General features: G+C 37.4%; 1 protein-coding gene across 4 annotated transcripts in view; it reads left to right on the top strand.

Moving 5' to 3' along the window:
• The window catches only part of TRIP11 (thyroid hormone receptor interactor 11), a 68,936-nt gene that overhangs the window by 15,371 nt on the left and 29,685 nt on the right, over positions 1-23,880 (top strand). For 2 of the 4 annotated variants that reach the window (XM_069559476.1, XM_069559477.1), the window contains exons 5-13: positions 2,015-2,083; positions 3,832-3,997; positions 5,722-6,081; positions 9,507-9,547; positions 10,077-10,163; positions 14,140-14,352; positions 14,945-17,965; positions 20,783-20,923; positions 21,498-21,691. In XM_069559476.1, the coding sequence (XP_069415577.1) occupies positions 2,015-2,083; positions 3,832-3,997; positions 5,722-6,081; positions 9,507-9,547; positions 10,077-10,163; positions 14,140-14,352; positions 14,945-17,965; positions 20,783-20,923; positions 21,498-21,691 (4,292 nt within the window). Of the gene's footprint in view, positions 1-2,014; positions 2,084-3,831; positions 5,075-5,721; positions 6,082-9,506; positions 9,548-10,076; positions 10,164-14,139; positions 14,353-14,944; positions 17,966-20,782; positions 20,924-21,497; positions 21,692-23,880 lie in introns of all 4 variants that reach the window. The other 2 variants (XM_069559479.1, XM_069559478.1) reach the window with 1 other exon arrangement.

The raw sequence follows: 23,880 nt of genomic DNA, 5'->3' as shown, positions 1-23,880 counted from the left end.
GTTCCTGTGGTTGAACTTGCACTTTTTCCCTGGAGTCCCTGAGACTTACCTGGTGGAACTCAGGTCTCCATGGCACCCCATTTGAAACTGTCCATGAAGATGGTGGTGTGAGGTTCTTGTTTGCATTGCTGTTAGTTGCTCAGTCGTGTCTGACTGAGGTCAGACTGTTTGGTTGCATTGTTTGCAACCCAGTGGACTGTGGCCCACCAGGTTCCTCTGTCCATGGGATTGCCCAGGGAATAATACTGGAGTGGATAGTCATTCCCTCCTCCAGAGGATCTTCCTGACCCAGGGATCAAACTTGGATCTCCTCCACTGCAGGCAGATTCTTTACCATTTCAGCCACCATTAGTTATATGTTAAATGAAAAAAATCTGATAATAGATTGGTATTACAAGACACAAACTATTTTGTGTTTTTTTCCTCAAATATTAGAATAGATATTAAGTCCTTTCTATTTTGGACTGTAAACTTTCTTCCAAGAATCCCTTTTTTTCTTGTGTATCAGATTTTATGTATTATTGAGGTAGCCAGTGTATTCAAGACCTGAAATAAACTGAAATATTGCTTATATGGACTTTTATCATTGTGGAGAAAAATAAAGTATAAGAGATTATTTTCTATCTTTTTGTGAGTGTAATCTTGTTACGTAAAGGAGAAAGCCTCCCAATTAAAATGATCTCCTTGCTTCCCGAGTTGCTGGATGTTTCCCAGTACCCAAGGTAAACCTTAGAGAGGATGATCTGTTAGTCTATCTTATTCCTAAAAGATGATAGTTCCTCTTTTCTCAGGTTAAAGAATAACCTGAGAAATTTGGTGATACTGTAGCTCCACTGTTACTAACCAGAGATTCAAGGTTAGTATTTTGTAGGCTGTTTTAGGGTGATGGAAAATATAGTCAAATAAGTACTCAGGTGATACTGATGATCTGAGGAACACATTCTAAGAAACATTGCCAAGGTAAGAGCTCCTGTGGAAAAGATGAATTTTGGGTATATTTACTTCAGCATATCTTGAATGCCTTCTGTAAGACAGACCTGTACTGGGGTATTATGGTGAAAAAGGTATAATTGGGTCCATTTCAGGGGGCTTAATTTTCTAGAAAGGCATAATAAAAATTAATATTTATATCATACTTTAATTTTTATGTTTCCCTGTGTACTAATCTAATACATTGTCTTTAATAACTATGTGAGGCATTTATTACCTTTGTTTTGCAGATAAGCAAAGTAAAGGTTTAAGTAATACACTCATTGTCACAGTGATTTAAATTATGCTTTAAACACACATCTTTCAACTCCAAATCCCATATTCTTTTTAATGTATTGTGTTCCTTCTTTTAATCAGAGAGCAATTTTTGGTTCCTTAGCATGCTGTGGTAAATGTTAATAAAGATAAATGAGCAATACACAGCTTTGAATGAAAAGAAAATCATCCAAAAAGCCAATAAATTAATATTAGCATTATTAGTAGTATTAATATTAGCATTAATATTGGGTAACATTCCATTTTAGAAATTACCTTTTAGGAAGCTGCTTGATTATCATCAAATTTAAATTTTGTTAAGCAAAGAAAAACATTCTGTGGTATTTTCTTTCTTAGTTTGTAAAGGTATTGTCTTCCTTAATTAGTTAACAGACTCTTGAGTAGTATCATTTATTTATTGTGTATTATTACTTACTGTCCAACTAGGTTCTTTAAAAGGTGCTTGGCAGTCTTTAATAAGAATTTGTCTGAGAAACGGCCCCCATTCTTTCTTTCTTATGTTTCTTTTTCTACTTTTACTGAAGTGTAGTTGGTTTACAGTGTGTTAGTTTCAGGTGTACAACATAGTGATTCAGTATTTTTATGAATTATACTCCTTTAAAAATTACTGTAAAATATTGGCTGTATTCCCTGTGCAAATGCCCCTTTTTTTTTAAAAAAAAGTATCTTTTATTAAAGTTAGTTTTTGACATTCTCTTTTATAAGAAAATCAGTACAGTTACTTTCTAATTCTGTTTTTCTGATCTAGACTTCTAAAGCACAAGGATCGGATAGCTCTGATCAAAGTGAAATCTGCAAACTGCAAAATATCATTAAGGTAAGGTGGATTGTTGAAACAATGGCTGTTATACATCTAAAATTTGCTTATTAAAAGTATAAGCCTAAATTAATAAAAGACTAATTTATAAAAATACTTTATAGATTATGATAGTCTCTTTTTTTTGCCATTTTTATATCTTCTCTATTCTTTATGACACTTTTAAGAATATAAAAATATCTCTCTCCAAAGTCATTTGGTTTTGCTGCTAAGTCGCTTCAGTCGTGTCCAACGCTATGCAACCCCCATAGACTGCAGCCCACCAGGCTCCCCCGTCCCTGGGATTCTCAAGGCAAGAACACGAGTGGGTTGCCATTTCCTTCTCCAGTGCATGAAAGTGAAAAGTGAAAGTGAAGTTGGTCAGTTGTATCCGACTCTTAGTTGACCCCATGGACTGCAGCTTACCAGGCTCCTCCATCCATGGGATTTTCCAGGCAAGAGTACTGGAGTGGGGTGCCATTGCCTTCTCCGATTTGTTTTTGAACATTTATTTATTAGGTAGTTTATGTTTCGTAAGTCTATTTGCTATTGTGTATCTCGTAAAACTGTTTATTGAAACAGTTCCAGGGTTACTGAAATTTCAAGGATTAAGGTTAAAGAACACTGACAGAATATAATGTTAATGTTATTTACTGTAAATAGTTGTTTTCCCTTCATGGTGGAACTTTACTAGTTTGTATCAGTCATTTCCTTAAGCAATGAATTGTTTTTAATATGTAAATTATTGTCATGTATAGAATTTAATTTCTCTGTGGATGAGTTCCTCATTTAGACCTGAGTTTGAATCCTGGCTGTACTAGTTACCAGCTGTCCTGCTTTGGTCAAATTACTTAACCTTTACAAGCTTCTGATTTATCATCAGTAAAGTAGATATTATCATAATACCTCCCTTGAAGGATTGATTTTGAAGCTTAAGTGTAAAGTTCCTTGTCAAGTACTGGCACATAAGTAAGTGCGAAAGACTAAAGAATAGCTTCACTTGTCTTCTCAGGAAATCGAGGTTAATTTCCAGGTTAAGATTCTTGGCTACAAGCAAAAAAACCCCTGTCTCTAGCTAAGTAAATCATAAGAGAATTTATTGGAAGAAGTCAGGAATAGTCTCTCCACAGGATTGAAGGAAAAATGGACCATTTTAGTCTCAGGAAGGATAGAAATTGGACCAGCGTGAGAAATGTAGGCAGTGGGACACAGTGGACAGGCTCTCCAGGGTGCGGCTATTATAATGCTTCTGGTCTCATCGGTTTCTTCCTTTGAAAGATGCATCTCAAGATTCAGGTTCCTAGGAGAGAGAAAGTGGTATCAACTAGGGTAGTGAGACATCTTGGTTGACAGTTTAGGGGTCCTATCAAGACTGAGAGAAGGAAAGGCTGAGCAAAAAAACAGCTGTAATAGGGCAACAACAGGGACAGATCGGCCAGAGGTGGACCCTGATCTTGGTGGACTATGTCATTAGCAGGAGAAATTCGTGGTCACAGATACTAATGAAAAAAAGATGTTGCTTGCTTTTTATTTCAGTTGTTTCTTCCTGGTGCTTCCTCATTAAAAGTAGAAAAACTTTTTAAGGCCCAAGAAAAGAAAGGGTGGAGTCTTTTAGAATTATGCAAATTTGAAGCCTGTGTTTAAACTTTTTTCAGCCTTAGCATGTTCAGAGAATTATTTTTAATAATATGGACTTTTGAACAACAATGAAATAGCTTAAACCTGTTTATTATAAATAAACGTGGTTAACTTTGTTCAAATTTTTTAAGGAACTTAAACAGACTCGAAGTCAGGAAATTGATAACCATCAACATGAAATGTCAGTATTACAGAACGCACATCAGCAGAAATTGACAGAAATAACTCGTCGGCATCGAGAAGAATTAAGTGACTATGAAGATCGGATTGAAGAACTGGAAAATCTATTACAACAAGGTTATTAATTTTATTTTGATGTATTAAATGACAAGCCTAGCTGATATAAACTTGGTCTAAGTTCTAAAGAATGAATAAATGACTAGTTCTTCTCATTTGCTGGAAATTTGCAGTGGTACCACTGTTGTTAAGATTCTGCAAAAATGAAAAAGTCCTTTTGCCTTTGTGGTAAACAGTTACAACAGAGATTTCTTTGCATTGTTTGGTGTGTTTTCACTTTTTTTCAGACTCCGATACAAAGGCTTTTAGTATTTGATTTCAAATAATATTTTTCCTGGGGCTTCCCTGGTAGCTCAGCTGGTAAAGAATCTGCCTGCAGTGTCGGAGACCCCAGTTTGATTCCTGGGTGGGTAAGTTCCCCTGGAGAAGGGATAGGCTACCTACTCCAGTATTCTTGGGCTTCCCTGGTGACTCAGCTGGTAAAGAATCTGCCTGCAATGCCAGAGACCTGGGTTCGATCTCTGGGTTGGGAAGATCTCCTGGAGCAGGTCATGGCAGCCTGCTCCAGTGTTCTTACCTGGAGAATCCCCATGGACAGAGGAGCCTGAAGTCCATGGAGTTTCAAAGAGTTGGATACTACTGAGCTACTAAGCACAGCACAGCCCAATATCTTTCCTCTATTTAAAAATGCTTTATTTGCTATAGTAATTTAACTTTTTTTCTAAAAGGACTCTATTTTTTTTAGAGCAGTTTTAAATTTATAACAAAATTGAGGAGGTACAGAGATCTTGGTTATACCCCATCCTTCCACACGCACGGCCTCCCCCACTGTCTACGTTACTCATCAGAATATTACATTTTTTACCAAGACACATCATAGTCACCCACAGTCCATATTTATCTTAGCATTTACATTTGGTGGTGTACATTCTATGGATTTGGACAAGTATATCATTGTATCATACAGATTATTTTCACTGCTCTAAAAATCCTCTGTGCCCTGCCTGTTCATTCCCATATCCCACCCTTACAGCTGTTCTTTTTATTTTCTTCATTGTTTCCCTTTTCCAGAATTGTCACAAGGTTGGAACCGTATAATAGGTAGCCTTTTCAGATGGACTTCTTTCACTTAGGAATGTACGTTTAAACTTCTGTGTTTTTTTTAAATAATTTTTTATTGAGGCACAGTTGATGATGTACTGTATTATAAATTTCAGGTTCCTTCATGTTTTTCTGGCTTGATAGTTCATTTCTTTTTAGCACTGAATAATATTCTGTTGGTTGGCTACGCCACAGATTTTAATCATCCACCTACTGAACAACTGAATCGACTTAGCTTGCATGCATGAACGGTATCTTGGTGGTTTTCAAGTCTTGGCAGTCATGAGTAAAGCTACTATAAACATTGCTGTTCAGGTTTTTGTGTGAATGTAAGTTTTCAACCTCTTTGGGTGAATATGAAGGAGTATGATGGCTGGATCATATGATAAGAATATTGTATTTCTTAGTTTTATAAGAAATTATTAAGCTCTTCCGGACTGGCTATTTTGCATTTGCACACAAGCCATAAATGAGAGTCCCTGTGGCTTAAGAGCATATGCTGGTGTTATTGTTCTGATTTTGGCCATTCTAATAGGAGTAGTATTACCTCACTGTTATTTTAACTTTTCTTTTTAAGATTTTCAAGTTCTGAAGTCTGTTGAATCTTAAGTTGTATATAGCAGGCTATTTGTCTCTTGGTACTTGGCATTTGCTATGTCCCTGATTTTATGTTTATGTCCTAGGTGGCCCAGGAATTGCGGTAACTGATCACTCTGAAATCCAAGAGGTGCAAAAATCTATTCAAGTTCTACAGGCTGAAAAAGTAGAGTCTACAAAAAAAATTGAAGAACTTGAGAATAAAATAAAAGACATAAGTAGAAAACTATCTTCTGCAGAAAATGACAGAGATGTTTTGAGGAGGGAACAAGAAAGACTAAATGTGGAAAACAGACAAATATTTGAAGAATGTGAAAGTTTGAAACTGGAATGTAGTAAATTACAGCCTTATTCTGAGAAGCAGATTGACACGATGACAGAAAAGGAAAGAATTCCACAGAGTTTATCAGTAGAAGAAGTGTTCAGACTGCAGCAAGCACTGTCTGGTATAAAATGTTTGCAACTTATTTCTCATTGGCATTTCATTTCATACTAGTTGTTTTTATAGGCAAACACGTGAATGATCAAACACTTTATGGAAATTAAGTGTTAATGGAAATAACTGTGTGGAATTTGAATAGAGTTGTTTGCTTTGGATTCAGTACTGTAATTAATAGATCACAAATAGGATATTTCTACTTAAAAGGGTTAAGAATTAGGTAGGTGTCTTGCCTTCCTCATCTTTTAAGTTTTTGTGTGGAACTCATTGACCTAGGGGGCTTCCTAGGTGGTGGTACAGTGATAAAGAATCTGCCTGCCACTGTGGGAGATGGTAGAAGTGCAGGTTCGATCCTTGGGTTGGGATGTTTCCCTGGAGTAGTAAATGGCAACCCACTCCAGTATTCTTTTCTGGAAAATTCCATGCAGAGGAGCCTGGTGGGCTACTGTCCTTGGGATCACAAAAAGTTGGACAGGACTGAGCGCACACACACTATTGATGTTGGAGCCCATGTAGATTTCTGAGAAATGTTTATGTAGACATTTGTTGGGAGGAGGTTACTAAACACTTCGTATAGCTCATCAGGGCCCAGACCCTCCATTTACAGAATGCAGCCTACCTTCTTCAAAAGTCTGTATTACCTTTCAAAATGATCTGTGTCTAAGCAGACCTTAGAATGCTAAGAGCCATAGGTCTCGCACCACTTACTATGCTCATGATTATGCTTAGTTACATACTGTTGTTCTGGATTTCCCTGGTGTACAGATGGTAAAGAATCTGCCTGGAATGCAGGAGACTCAGGCTCAATCCCTGGATCAGGAAGACTGCCCGGAGAAAGGAATGGCAACCCACTCCGGTATTCTTGCCTGGAGAATTCCATGGACAGAGAAGCCTGGCAGGCTACAGTCCATGGGGTTTCAAAGAGTCGGACGTGACTGAGTGACTAACACACACACACACACACACACACACACACCCGCAATGTTCTAGGATACAGAAAGTAAATATGAATGAAATAGGCCAAACACTTGTATTTGTTTATGCCAGAAAACATAATGGGAGGTCTTCCACTGAAAAGATGCATTTTGGTTTTCACTCTCCTCCATAATATGAGCTGTCAGTTTATAAACTCATTCTTTCCAGCTCTGGTGGTTTCTAGCCCTTGTTTGCTTGCAACCCTCCCTCCCACCCCCCACCCGCCGTGCCCCTTCTGTATTCCTTATTTAGTAGTTTATCATGAGCTCCTGACCTGGAGTAAATGCAAGGTTACGCTTAAAGTGGAGTGGCCCTCCTCCCGTCTTCCTTTCCCTACTTTGATAGGTAGCAGCTACCATTCTCCCAAAAGAGAAGACTTGATGTCACCGTGCAAGCCCTGAAGGGTCTATTGACTTGACTTCTCTGCTCAGTGCTCTTTCAGGGTTGTGTCCCAGAGGAGCTCCAGGCTTTCTCCTAGGTGCCTCAGTCTCGGGAAGCCATGGAGGCAAAGGGAAGGCTGTGCGGTGGGATTCTGGACTTCTTTTGCCTTTGACGTCAAAGTAGCTCTGTTCTTCTCAAAATAAATTTATTTTTTAATATATTGGGTGATGTATATGAGTTTTTTTGCTTTAAAAACTTACTGCTCTAGTCTTTCCCCTTTTTTCCATTTCCCCTGTCAGTGAATGACTTCAGCAAATCACAGTTTCTTTTTGCCTTTTTAACTATAGCAGTCTCTGGTGCTCAGTCGCTTAGTCACGTCCCGTTCTTTGTGACCCCATGGACTGTAGCCCGCCAGACTCCCCTATCCATGGAATTTTTCAGGTAAGAATAATGGAGCAGGTTGCCATTTCCTGCTCCAGGGGATCTTCCCATCCAGGGATTGAACCCACATCTCCTGTATCTCCTGCATTGGCAGGTGGGGTCTTTATGACTGCACTGCCTGGGAAGCAGTCTCAGTAGAGCAGGATAGCATAGTGGTCAAGAACATGACTAGGTTGGAATCCAGCTCCATCACTAACTGACCTTGGGCAAGTTAATTTACATCCCTATACTTTGGTTTTTTCGTCTATATGGTTGGGATAATCCTATTGCGTTCATGGTGGTGGTAGGATTTTATGAGTTGGTGAAAAGTTCTCTCTAGAGGAGTGTCTAGCCCATAATAAGCATTATAAACGTGTTATCTGTTATTCGGTGGTCTCCGTGATCCTTCTTCAATCAGTATATATTCTTTCTGCTCCCAGAATGATTTTTGAGAAATGTAAAGTAGGTCACTCCCCTGATTTGGTTATTTTGTGGCTCCCTGTGAACTTGAGTGTACAGTCTAAACGTCTTAGTTGAGCATGCGATGTCTTTCGTGATCTGGTCTGTCTGCCTCTGCAGTGTCAGCTGTTTCCATTCAAGTTCAGCTGTGCTGAACTCTGTATTGCTCCTAAGCCAGCAGTCTTAGGTTTAAACTCTGTTGCCTTTGCCTCTTGCTTTTTCTGTGTGGAGTGTGTCCATTTCTTTTCAATAACTCTTTGTTGTGGTTCAGCCCCTCAGTCATGTCCGACTCTTTGTGACACCCAGTACGGCAGCAGGCCAGGCTTCCCTGTCTTTCGCTATCTCCCAGCGTTTGCACAAACTCATGTCCGTTGAGTCGGTGATGCCATCCAACCATCTCATCCTCTGTTGCCCTCTTCTCCTGCCTTCAGTCTTTCCCAGCATCAAGGGTCTTAGCCAGTGAGTCAGTTCTTTGCATCAGGTGGCCAAAGTATTGGAGCTTCAGCTTTAGCATCAGTCCTTCCTATGAATAATCAGGACTGATTTCCTTTAGGACTGACTGATTGGATCTCCTTGCAGTCCAAGGAACTCTCAAGAGTCTTCTCCAGCACCACATTTCAAAAGCATCAATTTTTCAGTGTTTAGCCTTATGGGCCAACTCTCACATCCATACATGACTTGAAAAAACCATAGCTTTTACTATACAGACCTTTGTCAGCAAAGTGATGTCTCTACTTTTTAATATGCTGTCTAGGTTTGTCACAACTTTTCTTCCAAAAAGGAAGGGCCTTTTAATATTCTGGCTGCAGTTACTGTTCACTGTGATTTTGGAGCCCAGGAAAATTCTAATCTTAGTTCTTATATTCCTGCTGCACAGGCTAATCAATTCATTGTGAATGTAGTTGTTAATGTTTTTAATCAAGGTAGTAACTTATGATTTATCCAGAATACAATTATAATTTTTTCTTACACTATTTTGTAGAATTGTCTTTTAACATAATTTCTGACTGGCATTTATTTTATGACTTATTTGGTACAGTCAAAACAAAAATACAAAATAACAAAACTACATTTCACTGTTGGGCTTGGTCATTATGCTTATAAATAACATTTTGGATTTCATTCTGAGTTTAATATAGGATATAATTATTAAGTTATTTCCAAGAATTTTAATGTCAGATTCATTGTTTTTTACAGATGCTGAAAATGAAATAAAGAGACTGAGTAATTTAAACCAGGTAAACTCATTTTTAAGAGAGAAAGCTTTTGTCTCTGGTTTACCAAGAGAAAGTATTTTGATTACAATTACTTATTTTGTATTTTTTACAAATTCATGTGAACTTATCTTTGGAACTTTCATCTTGTAATTTTATGTTTGCTGATTAGTAATAGAAACTTTTTACATCATAATTGACATTACTTTAAAAGTTACATAATTGAAAAATGCAAGTATATCTCTAGAAGATTAATTTGACAGATGTTATGTATGTATAGATTTTGATTTCCCCTAAAGAATTCAAGGAGAATTCCAAAAAAAAATTTCTTAATGATTGCAAGTTATTTTGTAAATGTATTGACATATTTTTTCAAATGTAATAAATCCTCTTTAAAAATGTCTATAAAATGATTGGATTTAGATGGTCCCATGTATGCTTATGATTTTTATATATTGCCAAAGAGTAGAAATGCACAGTTGTATCACTTGCCTGCTTTTTTGTACACTTGACATTTCTTATTTGAAAACATACTGTTTTAACATTTTTCTAGGATAATAATCTTGCTGAAGACAATCTGAAACTTAAAATGCATATCCAGGTTTTAGAAAAAGAGAATTCATTATTAAATCAAGAAAAGGTGGGTACAATAAAAATGGGGGCAGAATTAAAATTGTAGATCATAACCAAGGTCCACTTTTTAATCAGAATGGCGTATTCAGTTCTCAGGAGTCCTGAGGATAAAGCTGATCTCATTGATGCTTGTCAAACCAGGATGAAGTACTTGGGCAAGGTTCAGAATATGAGAGGCTTTTCAGAATTTACGTTTAGAGATCAGCCAGTAGGCAGATGCAGTAGGCAGAGAAGATAGGTAAAGGCTCTGTATTGGTTTTACATCAGTCTTGACAACAGCAGTATACACAGGTGGGTTTAGAGTCTAGAGTGACATCCTATATTGTCTGTATACTACTTGTATGTCCCAGAATGTGTCTGTTGTGGTAGACAGTAATTTCTTCATGGTGAGGGGCAAAGGGAGACATTCTCACTGGTAGAAATAAGTATACTGGTGGCAAGGATGGAATACGATTCTGTAACGCAGTGTTGGGAATGGGGAAAGGTAGCATTTTAATGCTTGTACCACTTGGGTGGTAAGTCTTTGGTTAAGGTAGCTTCTTAAATACAGAACAGTTGTAGGCCAGTATTATTTATTATTCTTACAGGCCGGTGTCTCAACTGGATTTAAAATGTTAATTCTTAAAATAGTAACACTTATTTTCTGATATGTATTCAGCCTAATACATCCTAAAAAACTGCAGACAGTAAAACTTGAGTATTCTTCACATTTCTGTTGACTGGCCTCTTCCTCTGAGCTGTTCTTTTTCTATCAGTTCCTTGTATTTTCCTCCAGACTGTCTTTGCATATATGGTTTTTATATATAAATATGGATAGGCCTCCCAGGTGGTGCTGGTGGTAAAGAATCCACCTGCCAGTGCAGGAGATTCAAGAGATTAGAATTTGATCCCTGAGTCAGGAAGCTCCCCTGGAGAAATGGCACCATACTCCAGTATTCTTCCTTGGAAAATTCCATGGACAGAGGAGCTTGGTGAACTACAATCCATGCAGTTGCAAACAGACACAGCTGAAGACACACATCATTTTTTTAAAGCCCAAAGATTAGCGTATTATATGCTGTTCGCACATCCCTTAATATTATATTTTCGCTATCCTTGCACATTTAATATAATATATAGATAGTGTTTCTCAAAGGGACACTGTTGCCGTTCAGGTGGGAGAATTAGTTGTGTGCACTGTCTTCTGAATCGTAGCTTCCTTGCCCCCACTTTCCTACCCACTAAATGCCTGTAGTGTCTTCCAGTCATTTTAAATTATTGTATATGTTTCCTCTGTTCTTCTCTTCTTCCACTGCATTCTACTCATTCAGTTACTCCTTTCTGTAATTGCTGGCCTAGGTGTATCTTGTAGTTTTCAAATCTCTTACATGTATTTGACAGGGCCTGTAACCTTCTTGTGTTAATTTTGGGTTCTATAACTATTCCTGATAGCTGTTTCTCCTTTCTTTTAATGCAACATAATCCATTGCAAGTTTTGATTGAATTGTGTCTGCTATGGGTCAAGGCTGTATATTGTCACACTGCTTATTTAACCTGTATGCACAGTACATCATGCCAAATGCCAGGCTGGATGAAGCACAAGCTGGAATCAAGGTTTCCAGGAGAAATATCAATGACCTCAGATATGCAGGTGGTACCACACTTAGGACAGAAAGCAAAGAGGAACTAAGGAGCCTCTTCATGCAGGTGAAAGAGAAGAGTGAAAAAGCTGCCTTAAAACTCAATATTCAAAAACTAAGATCGTGGCATCCGGTCACTTCGTGGCAAATAGATGTGGAAACAATAACAGACTTTCTTTTCTTGGACTCCAAAATCACTACAGATGGTGACTGCAGTCATGAAATGAAAAGATGCTTGCTCCTTTGAAGAAAAGCTGTGACAAACCTAGACGGCATATTAAAAAGCAGAGATTATTACTTTCCCAACACAAGCCCATCCAGTCAGAGCTCTGGGTTTTCCATTAGTCATGTATGGATGTGAGAGTTAGACCATAAAGAAGGCTGAGCACCAAAGAACTGATGTTTTTGAACTGTGGTGTTGGAGAAGACTGTTGAGAGTCCCTTGGACTGCAAGGAGATCAAACCAGTCCATCCTAAGGGAAATCAACCCTGAATGTTCACTGGAAGGACTGAAGCTCCAGCTCCAGGACTTTGGCCACCTGATACGAAGAGCTGACACGTTGGAAAAGACCCAGATGCTGTGAAAGATTGAAGGCAGAAGGGGACGACAGGACAAGATGGATGGCATCACCGACTCAACGGACATGAGTTGGAGCAAGCTCTGGAAGATGATGAAAGATAGAGAAGCCTGGAGTGCTGCAGTCCATGGAGTGGCAAAGAGAGACGTCTGAGCGACTGAGCAACAACTGCAGTGGGCCTGTTCACCGGTTAAGAATGCCAAAACACCTGCAGAGTCATGTACGTTTTTAAGATGCACATGACAAAACGTTTTATGGTTCTCATCTTGGAATTTTTTTTTTTGCCTTGGCCACACTGCGTGGCCTATATGATCTTAGTTCCCCAACCAAGGATCAAACCCATGCCCTCTTCCCTGGGTGTGCTGAGTCTTAACCACTGGACTGCTAGGGAAGTTCTTTTTGTGGTTCTTCTAATTGAACAGATAACTTTGGAAAGGCATAAGAATGCTGTTTCCATCTTTCAGTTGTAGTTCAGGAGAAACTTTTTGAATTGGAGGAGAATGAAATTGTAAGGCAAATGTTCTAATATAGTTTTCATTGGTCTCTTTTGTAAGATATATACTAGACTATAGGAATTTGAGATTCTTACTTACTTTAAAAAGGATTCCATGGAAGTTTGCTTTTAGAAATCTCTGTCAGGGCTTCTCTGGTGGCTTAGTGGTAAAGAATCTGCCTGCCAATGCAAGAGACATGGGGTCGGTCCCTGATAAAGGAATATCCCACATGCCTCAGAGCAGCTGAGCCCAGGCACCGGTATTAAGCTTGTGCTCTAGAGCCTGGGAGCTGCAGCTACTGAAGCCCCCGTGCCCAAGAACCCTTCCTGCCCAACAAGAGAAGCCACCACAATGAGAATCCTCCACCTGCAATGAAGAGTTGCCCCCACTTGGCATAACTAAAGAAGAGCCCGTGCAGCAATGAATACCACTACAGCCAGAAATAAAATTATGAAAAAAGAATTTCTGTCCATGAAAGATGTCTCTACAATGATAGAGAGTTTGTCACTAACATCATATTCAGTGATTGAAATAATGTTGAAGCATAGGGAACTGTCCCATGTTGGGGATTTTTGAGGAGAAGCATTAAATACAAATAGGACAGAACATAAAATATACTTAAAAAATCACACACAGGTTTATCTTTAGGAGTGTTAGGCTTGAGAGAGGGAACCTAGTCTGTGCTTAGGTGAGATGGTAAAGGAAGGAAAAGAGGGTTCTTTCTTGGGTCAAGAAAAGGTTTTATGTTCTGACAGAAACCAAGAATAAGGGAAACTACTTTTATGAGGGAAAAGAAACCTTTTGTTTTCCAATTAGAGAGGACAAACTTTAGTGATTGAGTTTTGATATTTCCCGTTTTTGTCTGTGGCTGTTGGTGGCAATGTTAGGGAGTGGAATTGAAGAGAGCTGGAAGGCTTGGGATTTTGAAAAGTATGTGTGTTGTGGGAAGAAAGGAGACAGAAGGGAAGTAGCTGTGGAGTGGGATTGGCAATCCTCTCAAAAAGGAAGACTTTTGTGTAAAGGAGTTGGAGCTAGAGGACAAACTTACAGTTATCGTATCTTGTCTGGGATTATAGAAATGGTTTGGTTGAAGCTGCAAATAAAACGTAAATAAATGAAGGCTGTGGCTTGTTGAATTTCATGTATTACTACTGAGATACTATTCAGTAATGTTTCTAACAGAGAACATCTAAAAATAGATTCCCAAGCTTATATATGTATATTTTTAATCTTTTGGTGTCTCTGTTTCCATTTGACAGTATGTGGTGTTTTTTCTTCTTTTATCATTTAAGGAAGAACTTCACATGTCACTTTCAAAACTGAACAATGAGTATGAAGTAGTTAAAAGTACAGCTGCAAGGGACGTGGATTTGGATTCAGAATTATGTGATTTAAGACGAAATTTGGAGGCAAAGGAACAAGAACTCAATCAGAGCATTAATGAAAAGGAAATACTAATAGCTGAGTTAGAAGAATTGGATAAACAGAACCAAGAGGCTACAAAGGTAACTATATTAAATATATTTTATATTAAAGACAGTGAAGGAGTAAATTCTACTCAGTAGACTGAACATTGGGTTAATAAGCAATACGGATGTGATTTAATTTCTGTGATTTAATCAGCATTTTAGTGATGCTCTAGTTATAGAGGTTGTCAGAATTTTATTGTAAAGTTTAGATAGTAAATACCCGACTTTGTATGCCACGTAGTCTCACTTGCAGCTACTCAACTCTGCTGTCGTCATATGCAAACGAATGAGCCTGGCTTTGTTCCATTAAAGGTTTATTTACAAAAACAGGCAGGTGTGATTTGGCCTGTGGGCTATAGTTTGTTGTCTCCCTGCTTCCGTGTTTGAGTTGAAAATCACCAACGTATATCCTCTGTCTTCTTTGCTTTTAAGTTCTAACCTCTCCAAAAATAGATTTTCTGTAAGATAATTAGTAAATAACTTTGTTAGGAATTTTTAAAAGTTGCTTTAAGGATTAGAAATGTCTAAGAATTATTCTCCTATTATGTATGGCATTTTTAAAAGTTTTCTTTAGGTATTAAAATGAGAGAATATTTAAAGTTACTGTGCAAATTACTTTTTCTTTCAGCACATGATTTTGATCAAAGATCAGCTATCAAAACAACAAAACGAGGGAGATAATATCATCAGTAAACTGAAAAAAGATCTAAATGATGAAAAAACCAGAGTTCATCAGCTTGAAGATGATAAAATGAACATTACTAGAGAGTTAGATGTGCAAAAAGAAAAGTTAATTCAAAGTGAACTGGTACTAAACGATTTACATTTAAGCAAGCAGAAGCTTGAGGATAAAGTAGATGATTTAGTAGACCAGCTAAATAAATCACACACACAAAATCTAAGTATCCAGAAGGAGAACTTTGAACTTCAGGAACATATTAAACGAAAGGAGGAGGAGCTTTCTAGAGTCAGGGATGAGTTAACGCAGTCTCTTAATCAAGACTCTGACAGTAATTTTAAGGACAACTTACTTAAAGAAAGGGAAGCTGAAGTCAGAAACTTAAAGCAAAATCTTTCAGAAATAGAACGCCTCAATGAAAATTTAAAGAAAGTTGCTTTTGATCTCAAAGTGGAAAATGAAAAGTTGAATTTAGCATGTGAAGATGTCAGACATCAGTTGGAAGAGTCTCTTGCAAGTAACAGTCTGATTGCTGTGGAAAAAAATGCCGTTGTGGAGGCTCTAAAGCTGGAGAAAGAACAGTTAGAAGCAGAATTGTGTCAGGCTAAAAAGAGGTTGTTGGAAGAAGCAAGCAAATATGAGCAAACCATTGAAGAACTGTCCCATGCACGTCATTTGAGCACCTCTGCATTACAGTTAGACCATGAACATTTAATTAAACTCAATCAAGAGAAGGACTTTGAAATAACAGAACTCAAAAAGAATATTGAGCAGATGGCAACTGATCATAAGGAAACTAAGAAAATGTTGTCATCTAGTTTAGAAGAGCAGAAGCAATTGACCCAACTTGTAAATGAGAAAGAAATTTTTATTGAAAAGCTTAAAGAAAGAAGTTCAGAGCTTCAGGAGGAATTAAATAAATATACTCAGGCCCTAAGAAAAAATGAAATTTTAAGGCAAACCATAGAGGAAAAAGACAGAAGCCTTGGCTCCATGAAAGAAGAAAACAGTCATCTGAAAGAGGAGCTGGAACGACTGAGGGAACAGCAGAGCCGAGCGGCACCGGCGGCAGGACCTAAGACCCTTGACAGTATTACAGAGCTAGAATCCGAGGTGAATCAGCTGAATATAATAAAGGATAATCTTGAAGAGGAAATAAAGCATCATCAAAAGATCATTGAAGATCAAAACCAGAGTAAAATACAGCTGCTTCAGTCTTTACAGGAGCAGAAGAAAGAAATGGATGAGTTTAGATACCAGCATGAGCAAATGAACACCACACACACCCAGCTCTTTTTAGAGAAAGATGAGCAAATTAAGAATTTGCAAAAGACCATTGAACAAATCAAAACCCAGTTGCATGAAGAAAGACCGGACGTTCAAACAGAGAATTCTGATATTTTTCAAGAAACGAAAGTTCAAGGCCTTAATATAGAAAATGGAAGTGAGAAGCACGATTTATCTAAAGCTGAAACTGAAAGGTTAGTGAAAGGAATAAAAGAGCGAGAGCTGGAGATTAAACTTCTAAATGAAAAGAATATATCTCTCACTAAACAGATTGATCAGCTGTCCAAAGATGAGGTTGGTAAACTAACTCAGATTATCCAGCAGAAAGATTTGGAGATACAGGCTCTTCATGCTCGGATTTCTTCCACTTCCTACCCCCAGGATGTCGTTTACCTTCAACAGCAGCTGCAGGCCTATGCTATGGAGCGAGAGCAGGTGCTGGCTGTTTTGAGTGAGAAGACGAGGGAGAATAGCCATCTCAAAACAGAATACCACAAGATGATGGATATAGTGGCTGCCAAGGAGGCAGCCCTCAATAAGCTGCAAGATGAAAATAAAAAACTGTTTACAAGATTTGAAAGTAGTGGCCAGGATATGTTTAGAGAAACCATTCAGAATTTATCCCGTATCATTCGAGAAAAGGACATTGAAATCGATGCATTAAGTCAAAAATGTCAGACCTTATTGACAGTTTTACAAGCATCCAACAGTGGAAATGAGGTTGGAGGTGTTAATAGTAATCAGTTTGAGGAGCTCCTCCGGGAACGAGATAAGCTAAAACAGCAGGTCAAGAAAATGGAAGAGTGGAAGCAGCAGGTGATGACCACAGTGCAGAACATGCAGCACGAGTCTGCGCAGCTGCAGGAGGAGCTTCACCAGCTGCAGGCCCAGGTGTTGGTGGACAGCAGCAACAGCTCTAAGTTACAAGGGGACTACACGGGCCTGATCCAGAGCTACGAGCAGAACGAAACCAAGCTCAGGAATTTCGGTCAGGAATTAGCACAGGTTCAGCACAGCATAGGGCAGCTTTGCAATACCAAAGATCTTCTTTTAGGAAAACTTGATATTATTTCACCGCAGCTCTCCCCTGAACCATCGACTGCTTCTCAGACAGCAGAGTCTCTTAGAACAGTTAAGTCTGATGTGTCGAGTGAGGCTTCTAAACAAGAAATAGAAGCACTAAGAAGGTCCCTGGAGGAAAAAGACGCGACGATTAGAACTCTCCAGGAAAATAATCACAGATTGTCTGATTCGATTGCTGCTTCCTCAGAGGTAGAGAGAAAAGAGCACGAACAGACTGATTCAGAAATGAGGCTGCTGAAGGAGAAACAGGAGAGCTTACAAAAGTCACTGAAGGAAAAAGACCTGTTGATCAAAGCCAAAAGTGATCAGTTACTTGCTTTGAATGAAAATCTCACCAACAAAGTGAATGAAAATGAACTTCTGAGGCAAGCAGTGACGAACCTGAAGGAGAGAACATTAATTTTAGAAATGGACATTTGTAAACTAAAGGGGGAAAATGAAAAAATAATAGAAACATCCAGGGGAAAGGAAACAGAGTATCAAGCATTACAGGAGACTAATATGAAGTTTTCTATGATGCTGAGAGAAAAAGAATTTGAGTGCCATTCATTGAAGGAGAAGGCTGTAGCTTTTGAGCAACTACTGAAAGAAAAAGAACAGGTACGTTCTGGATGGTGTGTTGTGGAAGGAAGTTTGGGGGTGGAGGAGAAATTTTAGTGTGCTGCTTTATCGATGTTATCTTTAAAAGGGAAGATGAATTTGTTCATTTAGAAATATGTACTTCAAAGCATTGGAAAGTGAAAGTGAAAGTGAAGTCGCTCAGCCGTGCCCGACTCTTAGCGACCCCATGGACTGCAGCCTACCAGGCTTTTCCATCCATGGGATTTTCCAGGCAAGAGCACTGGAGTAGGTTGCCATTGCCTTGTGCTTCATTCTAAATAAATCTTCCTCAGAGGCATCCGAGGAAAAGTTTTTCCCAAGATTACTAGATAGTTCCAATGATGTGTAGCGCTAGATTAATTTCTTTATGGTCTAAATAGAAAAAAAGAGTTTAGAAGCAGTTTTTCATTAGAAAATAGAAATATGTTACAAGAGAGAACTTGGACGTTACTGCATTTTAAGCACATTTTAGGCATATTTCAGTAACTACTGGCTTTAGAGCTTCTTGTATATTGAAGTTATGTGAAATACATACCACATCTTTGACAGTGATCTGAAGTAAGAAATAACATTTTACATTGTGACACAGTAAGCTTGTGTGTGTGTAACACTGAAGCAAGTTTCAGGAATCAGAAATTACCCTCATTACATGTGATGCTCTGTTAAAAACAAGTTCTGTATGACCCATTAAATTGGCTTTTATGAATTATTCACAGCCTGGTATTTGAAAAGCATTAGCCATGAACAGTACTTTTCACATAGTGAACTCAGTAATTATTCTAATCCTAGCTGTACCACTGATGTGACTTCGGGTGTGTTTTGACTTTATTGGTTTGTTTATTCAGCCATAAAATGAAAGGTTGTACATCGGTTAAGGTGTCAGTAGTTTTTGATACATTTAAATTTTTACATGGCAGTTGATGTTAGATTTTGATAAGAATGTGTTGAAGACCTAGTACATCTTATGATCAAAGCTGTGGGCTCTTTGGTGTAAGGCCTTTTTACTCTGATTTCTATACTTAGTAGTAGAAATTTGGAAAAGAAATGAGGCAGAACAATGGAATATTCAAAAAGTGCTTCTTGAGTGTTTACATGCTACCAGGCACAACAAAATAATTTAACATCTTTTGCCAATTAAATTCTCTTTTAAGAATCTCAGATTAAAGCTTGGGAATGCTTTGATGTAGTTTTCACTTAATAAGAAAAGTTTTAACGTCATCTTCCCCTTCTTTGCCATGTAATTAAGTAAGTTCGCTGATGTGATGAGGTGTGTTCCTCCTCAGGAGTAGCTTCTTAGCTTCTATGGTGCTGGTCTGTAATCCATATTCAAAAGACTGTCAGAGTGTAGAAGCTTTCTATTGCTCACGAGCCAAATTTGTGTGTAACGATTAAGAGCTTGTAGGAGTATAATAGGGGAATGGAGGTCAGTAGGTATTCATTTTTCATGTGTTTTTCCTATTGTATGATAGTTTTAACATCTCATATAATCTATTTTATTGACTTTATAGATCCAAAGTATGCAGATATAATTACGGTTCACCTATCTTTCAGGAAGCTTTCCTAAGTCAGTTAAGTTGTACTTAAGTATGTATTGTATTGAAGTTAATTAGCATAAACTAATTTCTTATAATACCCTATATAATTGAAGAGTGCCTTTATTATATTTTTAATGTAATAAATAGCATTTTTCTTTAGGGAGAAAGTTGTGTTCTCAACAGGAGATCTTCAGCTCTTTAATTTTCAAGCATTTTTACTTTCTCTAGTATGAAAAAGAATTTAACTGAAAAACTATTTGAAAAATACTGGCTGCCTTTTCCATGAGGGGGTGTTGAGATAAAAGGAACAGATGGTTTTATGTTTTGGTTTTGATGATTTGCCTTGAGGGGCGTGTAATTTATTCTTAAAGAAATGGAAAGTTTACATGAAAATGTAAAAATAATACCAATCTATTAATAGATTCAGACAATATGCATATTTCATACAGAGAAAAGAATTGGCTGTAAACAGGCTGACACTTTTTTGTGCTTTTCAGAATTCCAGCTATCAGCTTAAATTCACGGCCCTGCTCTTGCAATGAAAGTCTTTAATATATTGTGCTTATAAGGAATGCATTCAGGAATAAATTTTCACAGCAGTCTAGCAAGATATCATTCCTGAGTTGCTTTCATTAAACTGTTGCCAAAATGTTCTTTTAAAATAGACTGTGCATGTAAAATGACTTCCCTTTTTTCTCCTCTGCCAGCAACTTGGCGCTGTTACTTCCCTAACAACAGTTGTATATGCTTGATAAATGCTGGCAAGTACGTGTGCGTGTGTGCGCACACACACACACACTTTTGGGCAATTTGGGGGTTTGTGTACACTTTGTTGTGTAGGATAAATTTGAGGAGATTGTGTCCTTTGAGTCCTTTTTTAAAGCATTTAAAATCAAACTTTAAGAGTAGTTTTAGATTACTAAAAAGTTGGGGAGACAGAGCCTTCCCATATACCTCACACTCAGGTTCCCTTGTTTTTAACATCTTATGTTACTGTGGTACCTTTACTACAAATAATGAACCTATTTAGATAAATTAATACTTTATTTGAAGTTTCTCAGTTTTTTAGCAGATACCCTTTTCTTATTCCAGGGTCCCATCCAGAATGCATTGTACTGAGTTATCATGTTTCCATAGGCTCCTTTGGACTGTAATGGTTTCTCAAACTTTCCTTGTTTTTGATGACTTTGACATAGTTAACTGAATTTTTAAATTATTTAATGAAGAAATGTCTTTTTAAAATGTATTTTTCTTTAAAGCTAAAATTATTTCTTTCCAAAAGGGCAAGACTGGGGAGTTAAATCAGCTTTTAAATGCAGTTAAGTCAATGCAGGAAAAGACAGTTATGTTTCAACAGGAGAGAGACCAAGTCATGTTGGCCCTGAAACAGAAACAAATGGAAAACACTGCTGTACAGAATGAGGTATGCTTTCACTTTAAAGAAGCAAGATCTTAAAAACTGCTAAGTAAGAAAACTGAAGATTATCAAGTAAACTGAGTTTCTCCATTTGCTGATTTTTATCTCAGTCTTACTCTGATGTGCTTTAGTGGGATTTTGATCTCCCAAAGTGCATTGTTTCAGTTTGCAAGCAAAAACCATGATCTAATCATTATGGCGTATACCTAAAATTAATTATACCTCAAGAAAAAAACAAGATGGCATATCTTGGATATAGAAAAAATTTCCTACCTGTAAAGTATTAAAAAAAAAAAAGATTTACTGAAAAAAGTGGCCTGTCACAAAAAGCTTAGTACTTTGTAGTTTTATTTTTTAGTATAGCCAACATAGGGAATGAGATCTTACAAAATAAACCTTCCATATTCAAGATGATTTCAGGAGAACATTTTTCCTAGCACAAATGTATCTTGCAATATGAGAAATTAGTATACAATTAATGCATTTCAGTAATGGAGAAAAGATTTAATAAAGTGGCATGTAGGAGGGAAAGGGGAGAGATATTAATGGAGGAAAGATAAATGAAATGTCCTCTACCTAGGTTCAACATTTACGTGACAAAGAATTACGCTTAAACCAGGAGCTAGAGAGATTGCGTAACCATCTTTTAGAATCAGAAGATTCTTATACCCGTGAAGCTTTGGCTGCAGAAGACAGAGAGGCGAAACTAAGAAAGAAAGTCACAGTGTTAGAAGAAAAGCTAGTTTCATCCTCCAATGCAATGGAAAATGCAAGGTAACTTTTCTTTTTCTTTTTTTTTTTTTCATGTTAACATTAACTGAACACGTCCTGAGTGTCAGACTCAATAAGAGTTTTTCATATGTTACCTCATTTTATTCTTACAGAATTCATTAGCTCCATTTTACAAACTAAAAAAATAAGGGTAAAGAGATTTAGTAACCTTCCCAATATCAGGAACACAAAGTACATGTGTAGTTCTCTCACTTGGGTTTGTAACCCTTATCCAGATTTGGCATTCAGTTAAAGCTTCTCTGAATCTTGTTATCCTAGGTAAGTCCTTCTCATCATTTTAGGAGGTTAGGCCTAAATTCTGACCAATTAATTAGCTTTCCCAAGTTTTCCAATAACTAATTTATGTGATTTAATGCCGTCCTTCGCCCCAGGCCATGCACTACAGCTTGCAGGATTTCAGTTCCTGGGATTGAACCTGGCATGGGAAGTGAAAGTGTAAAATCCTTACCACTAGGTCACTAGGGAACTCCGTGACTTAATTTTCAATCAAGTGATCTAAAGTTGGACAAAGTTTGGATGTTAGAATAAAAGATGTAACTTGTGAAGGCCTAGGTCAGTGTGAATTAACTCCAGGCTTACTAGAACAAAAATGTGACCAGGTCCCTGCTTACATATTTTTCAGTTTTATTTCTCTCAATAAAAGTGTGGTTTTTTTTTTCCCCCTTTTTACAAAAATATGTTTTCCACTTCAAGAAAATCACATAACCCAAAAGCACATACAGCCACAGTCTCACTTATCCAGAAACAGTGTTTTTTTGTGCCTTTGAATGCTTCTGTATATGTGTATATATATTGTATGTTATTTTCTTAAAGCAAAATGGTTGAGATCATACTGTTTATACTGTTTTGTAACCTGCTTCTGTCAATTAATAATATGAATATCAGTACACATTAAGCTATGTGTTTCTGCAGTATCATTTATGGCTGCATAGTATACCATTATTCTATTTGTCATAATTTCTTTAAGGCATTCATTTATTATTGATCATTTAGAATGTTCCAACTTCTCAGAATTACTAAGAGTGCTGTTTTGATAACCCAAAATAGGCATTTTTGTGTTGATGATAGATTATTTCCTTAGTGTAAATTTTGAAAAATGGAAATTCTGGTTTGAAGGGCGTTTTTAAAACATTTGAAATATACTGCCAAATAATCTTCCAGAAAAATCATATCTGTGTTTCTGTTAGTTGTATGTGCATCTTTTAATCTTTTTACTGTATATGATATGAAGGGAAATACAAGGATATAGTAGATATTATCTCTGTCTGCGAAGACAATATAGGATAATACTTCTGAGGGCAAACTCCTTACCCCTTTTGTTGGATATATTATTGTACCTTCAGACTCAGAAGAACTTGTTTAAGATAAGAATTAAAGCAGTGAGTGAACATTTATGTATGTTTTTCACATTGGCAGAAAAAAACTTCCTCAGTCTGTAAAATTGATCATCTTTCAATTTCAGGCCATTATTTTCTCTAATTAAAAGTTGCTAGTTTCTGCCTGTTTTCATTTACCATTCATAATAACTGTCAGAATAGTCTTCCTTAGGTAGGCCTGTGATCCTGTTGCTCCTTTTTCAAAACCACGGTAGTTTCTTCATGATTTGGGCACAGGCTGTCTACCTCCTTAGCCTTATTTCTCACTGTGATCTTCATCCAACCAAACTGTATTACTCACTTCTTCAGATAGAGCTATTTTCCTACTTTTTGTCTCCTACTCTTTCTTTATAAAAAGAGTGGGCCTGATCCCTAACCGTTTTTTGTTAATCTCACTTGTTCTTCAAATGGCACTTCCTTCATAAAGAATTCTTTGGTTAGGACCCCACTCCTCAAATCTAAAATCAAACCCTAGTGTGATGTTTGAGTCTTTGATAGAGCACTTGTATTTTACTTAGGAGTATGGGTAATTGTTGACCTGCTTTACGCTTTCTCCCATCCAGTGAAGTGTAAAGTTACTGAGGGGGTAGAAACGATGCCATCTATTTTACACCCTTCCCACAGTGTACATGCTTATACATAGCTTCATAGCTGCCCAGTAAACATTTGGTGTATAAGTAACTCAGATCTATAAAATAAGGTTGTGGTGTTTTGAGCCCTTAACAATAGTAATATCTTGTATTTGTTAACGCTTTGAATGATATCACAGTTCATTTCATCCTTACAATTGAGTGA

Source organism: Ovis canadensis, chromosome 18, assembly GCF_042477335.2.
Source record: "Ovis canadensis isolate MfBH-ARS-UI-01 breed Bighorn chromosome 18, ARS-UI_OviCan_v2, whole genome shotgun sequence".
In the NCBI taxonomy this organism is placed as follows: domain Eukaryota; kingdom Metazoa; phylum Chordata; class Mammalia; order Artiodactyla; family Bovidae; genus Ovis; species Ovis canadensis.
Note: the sequence above shows the minus strand (reverse complement) of the source record. Positions and strands in the feature narration are given on the sequence as shown.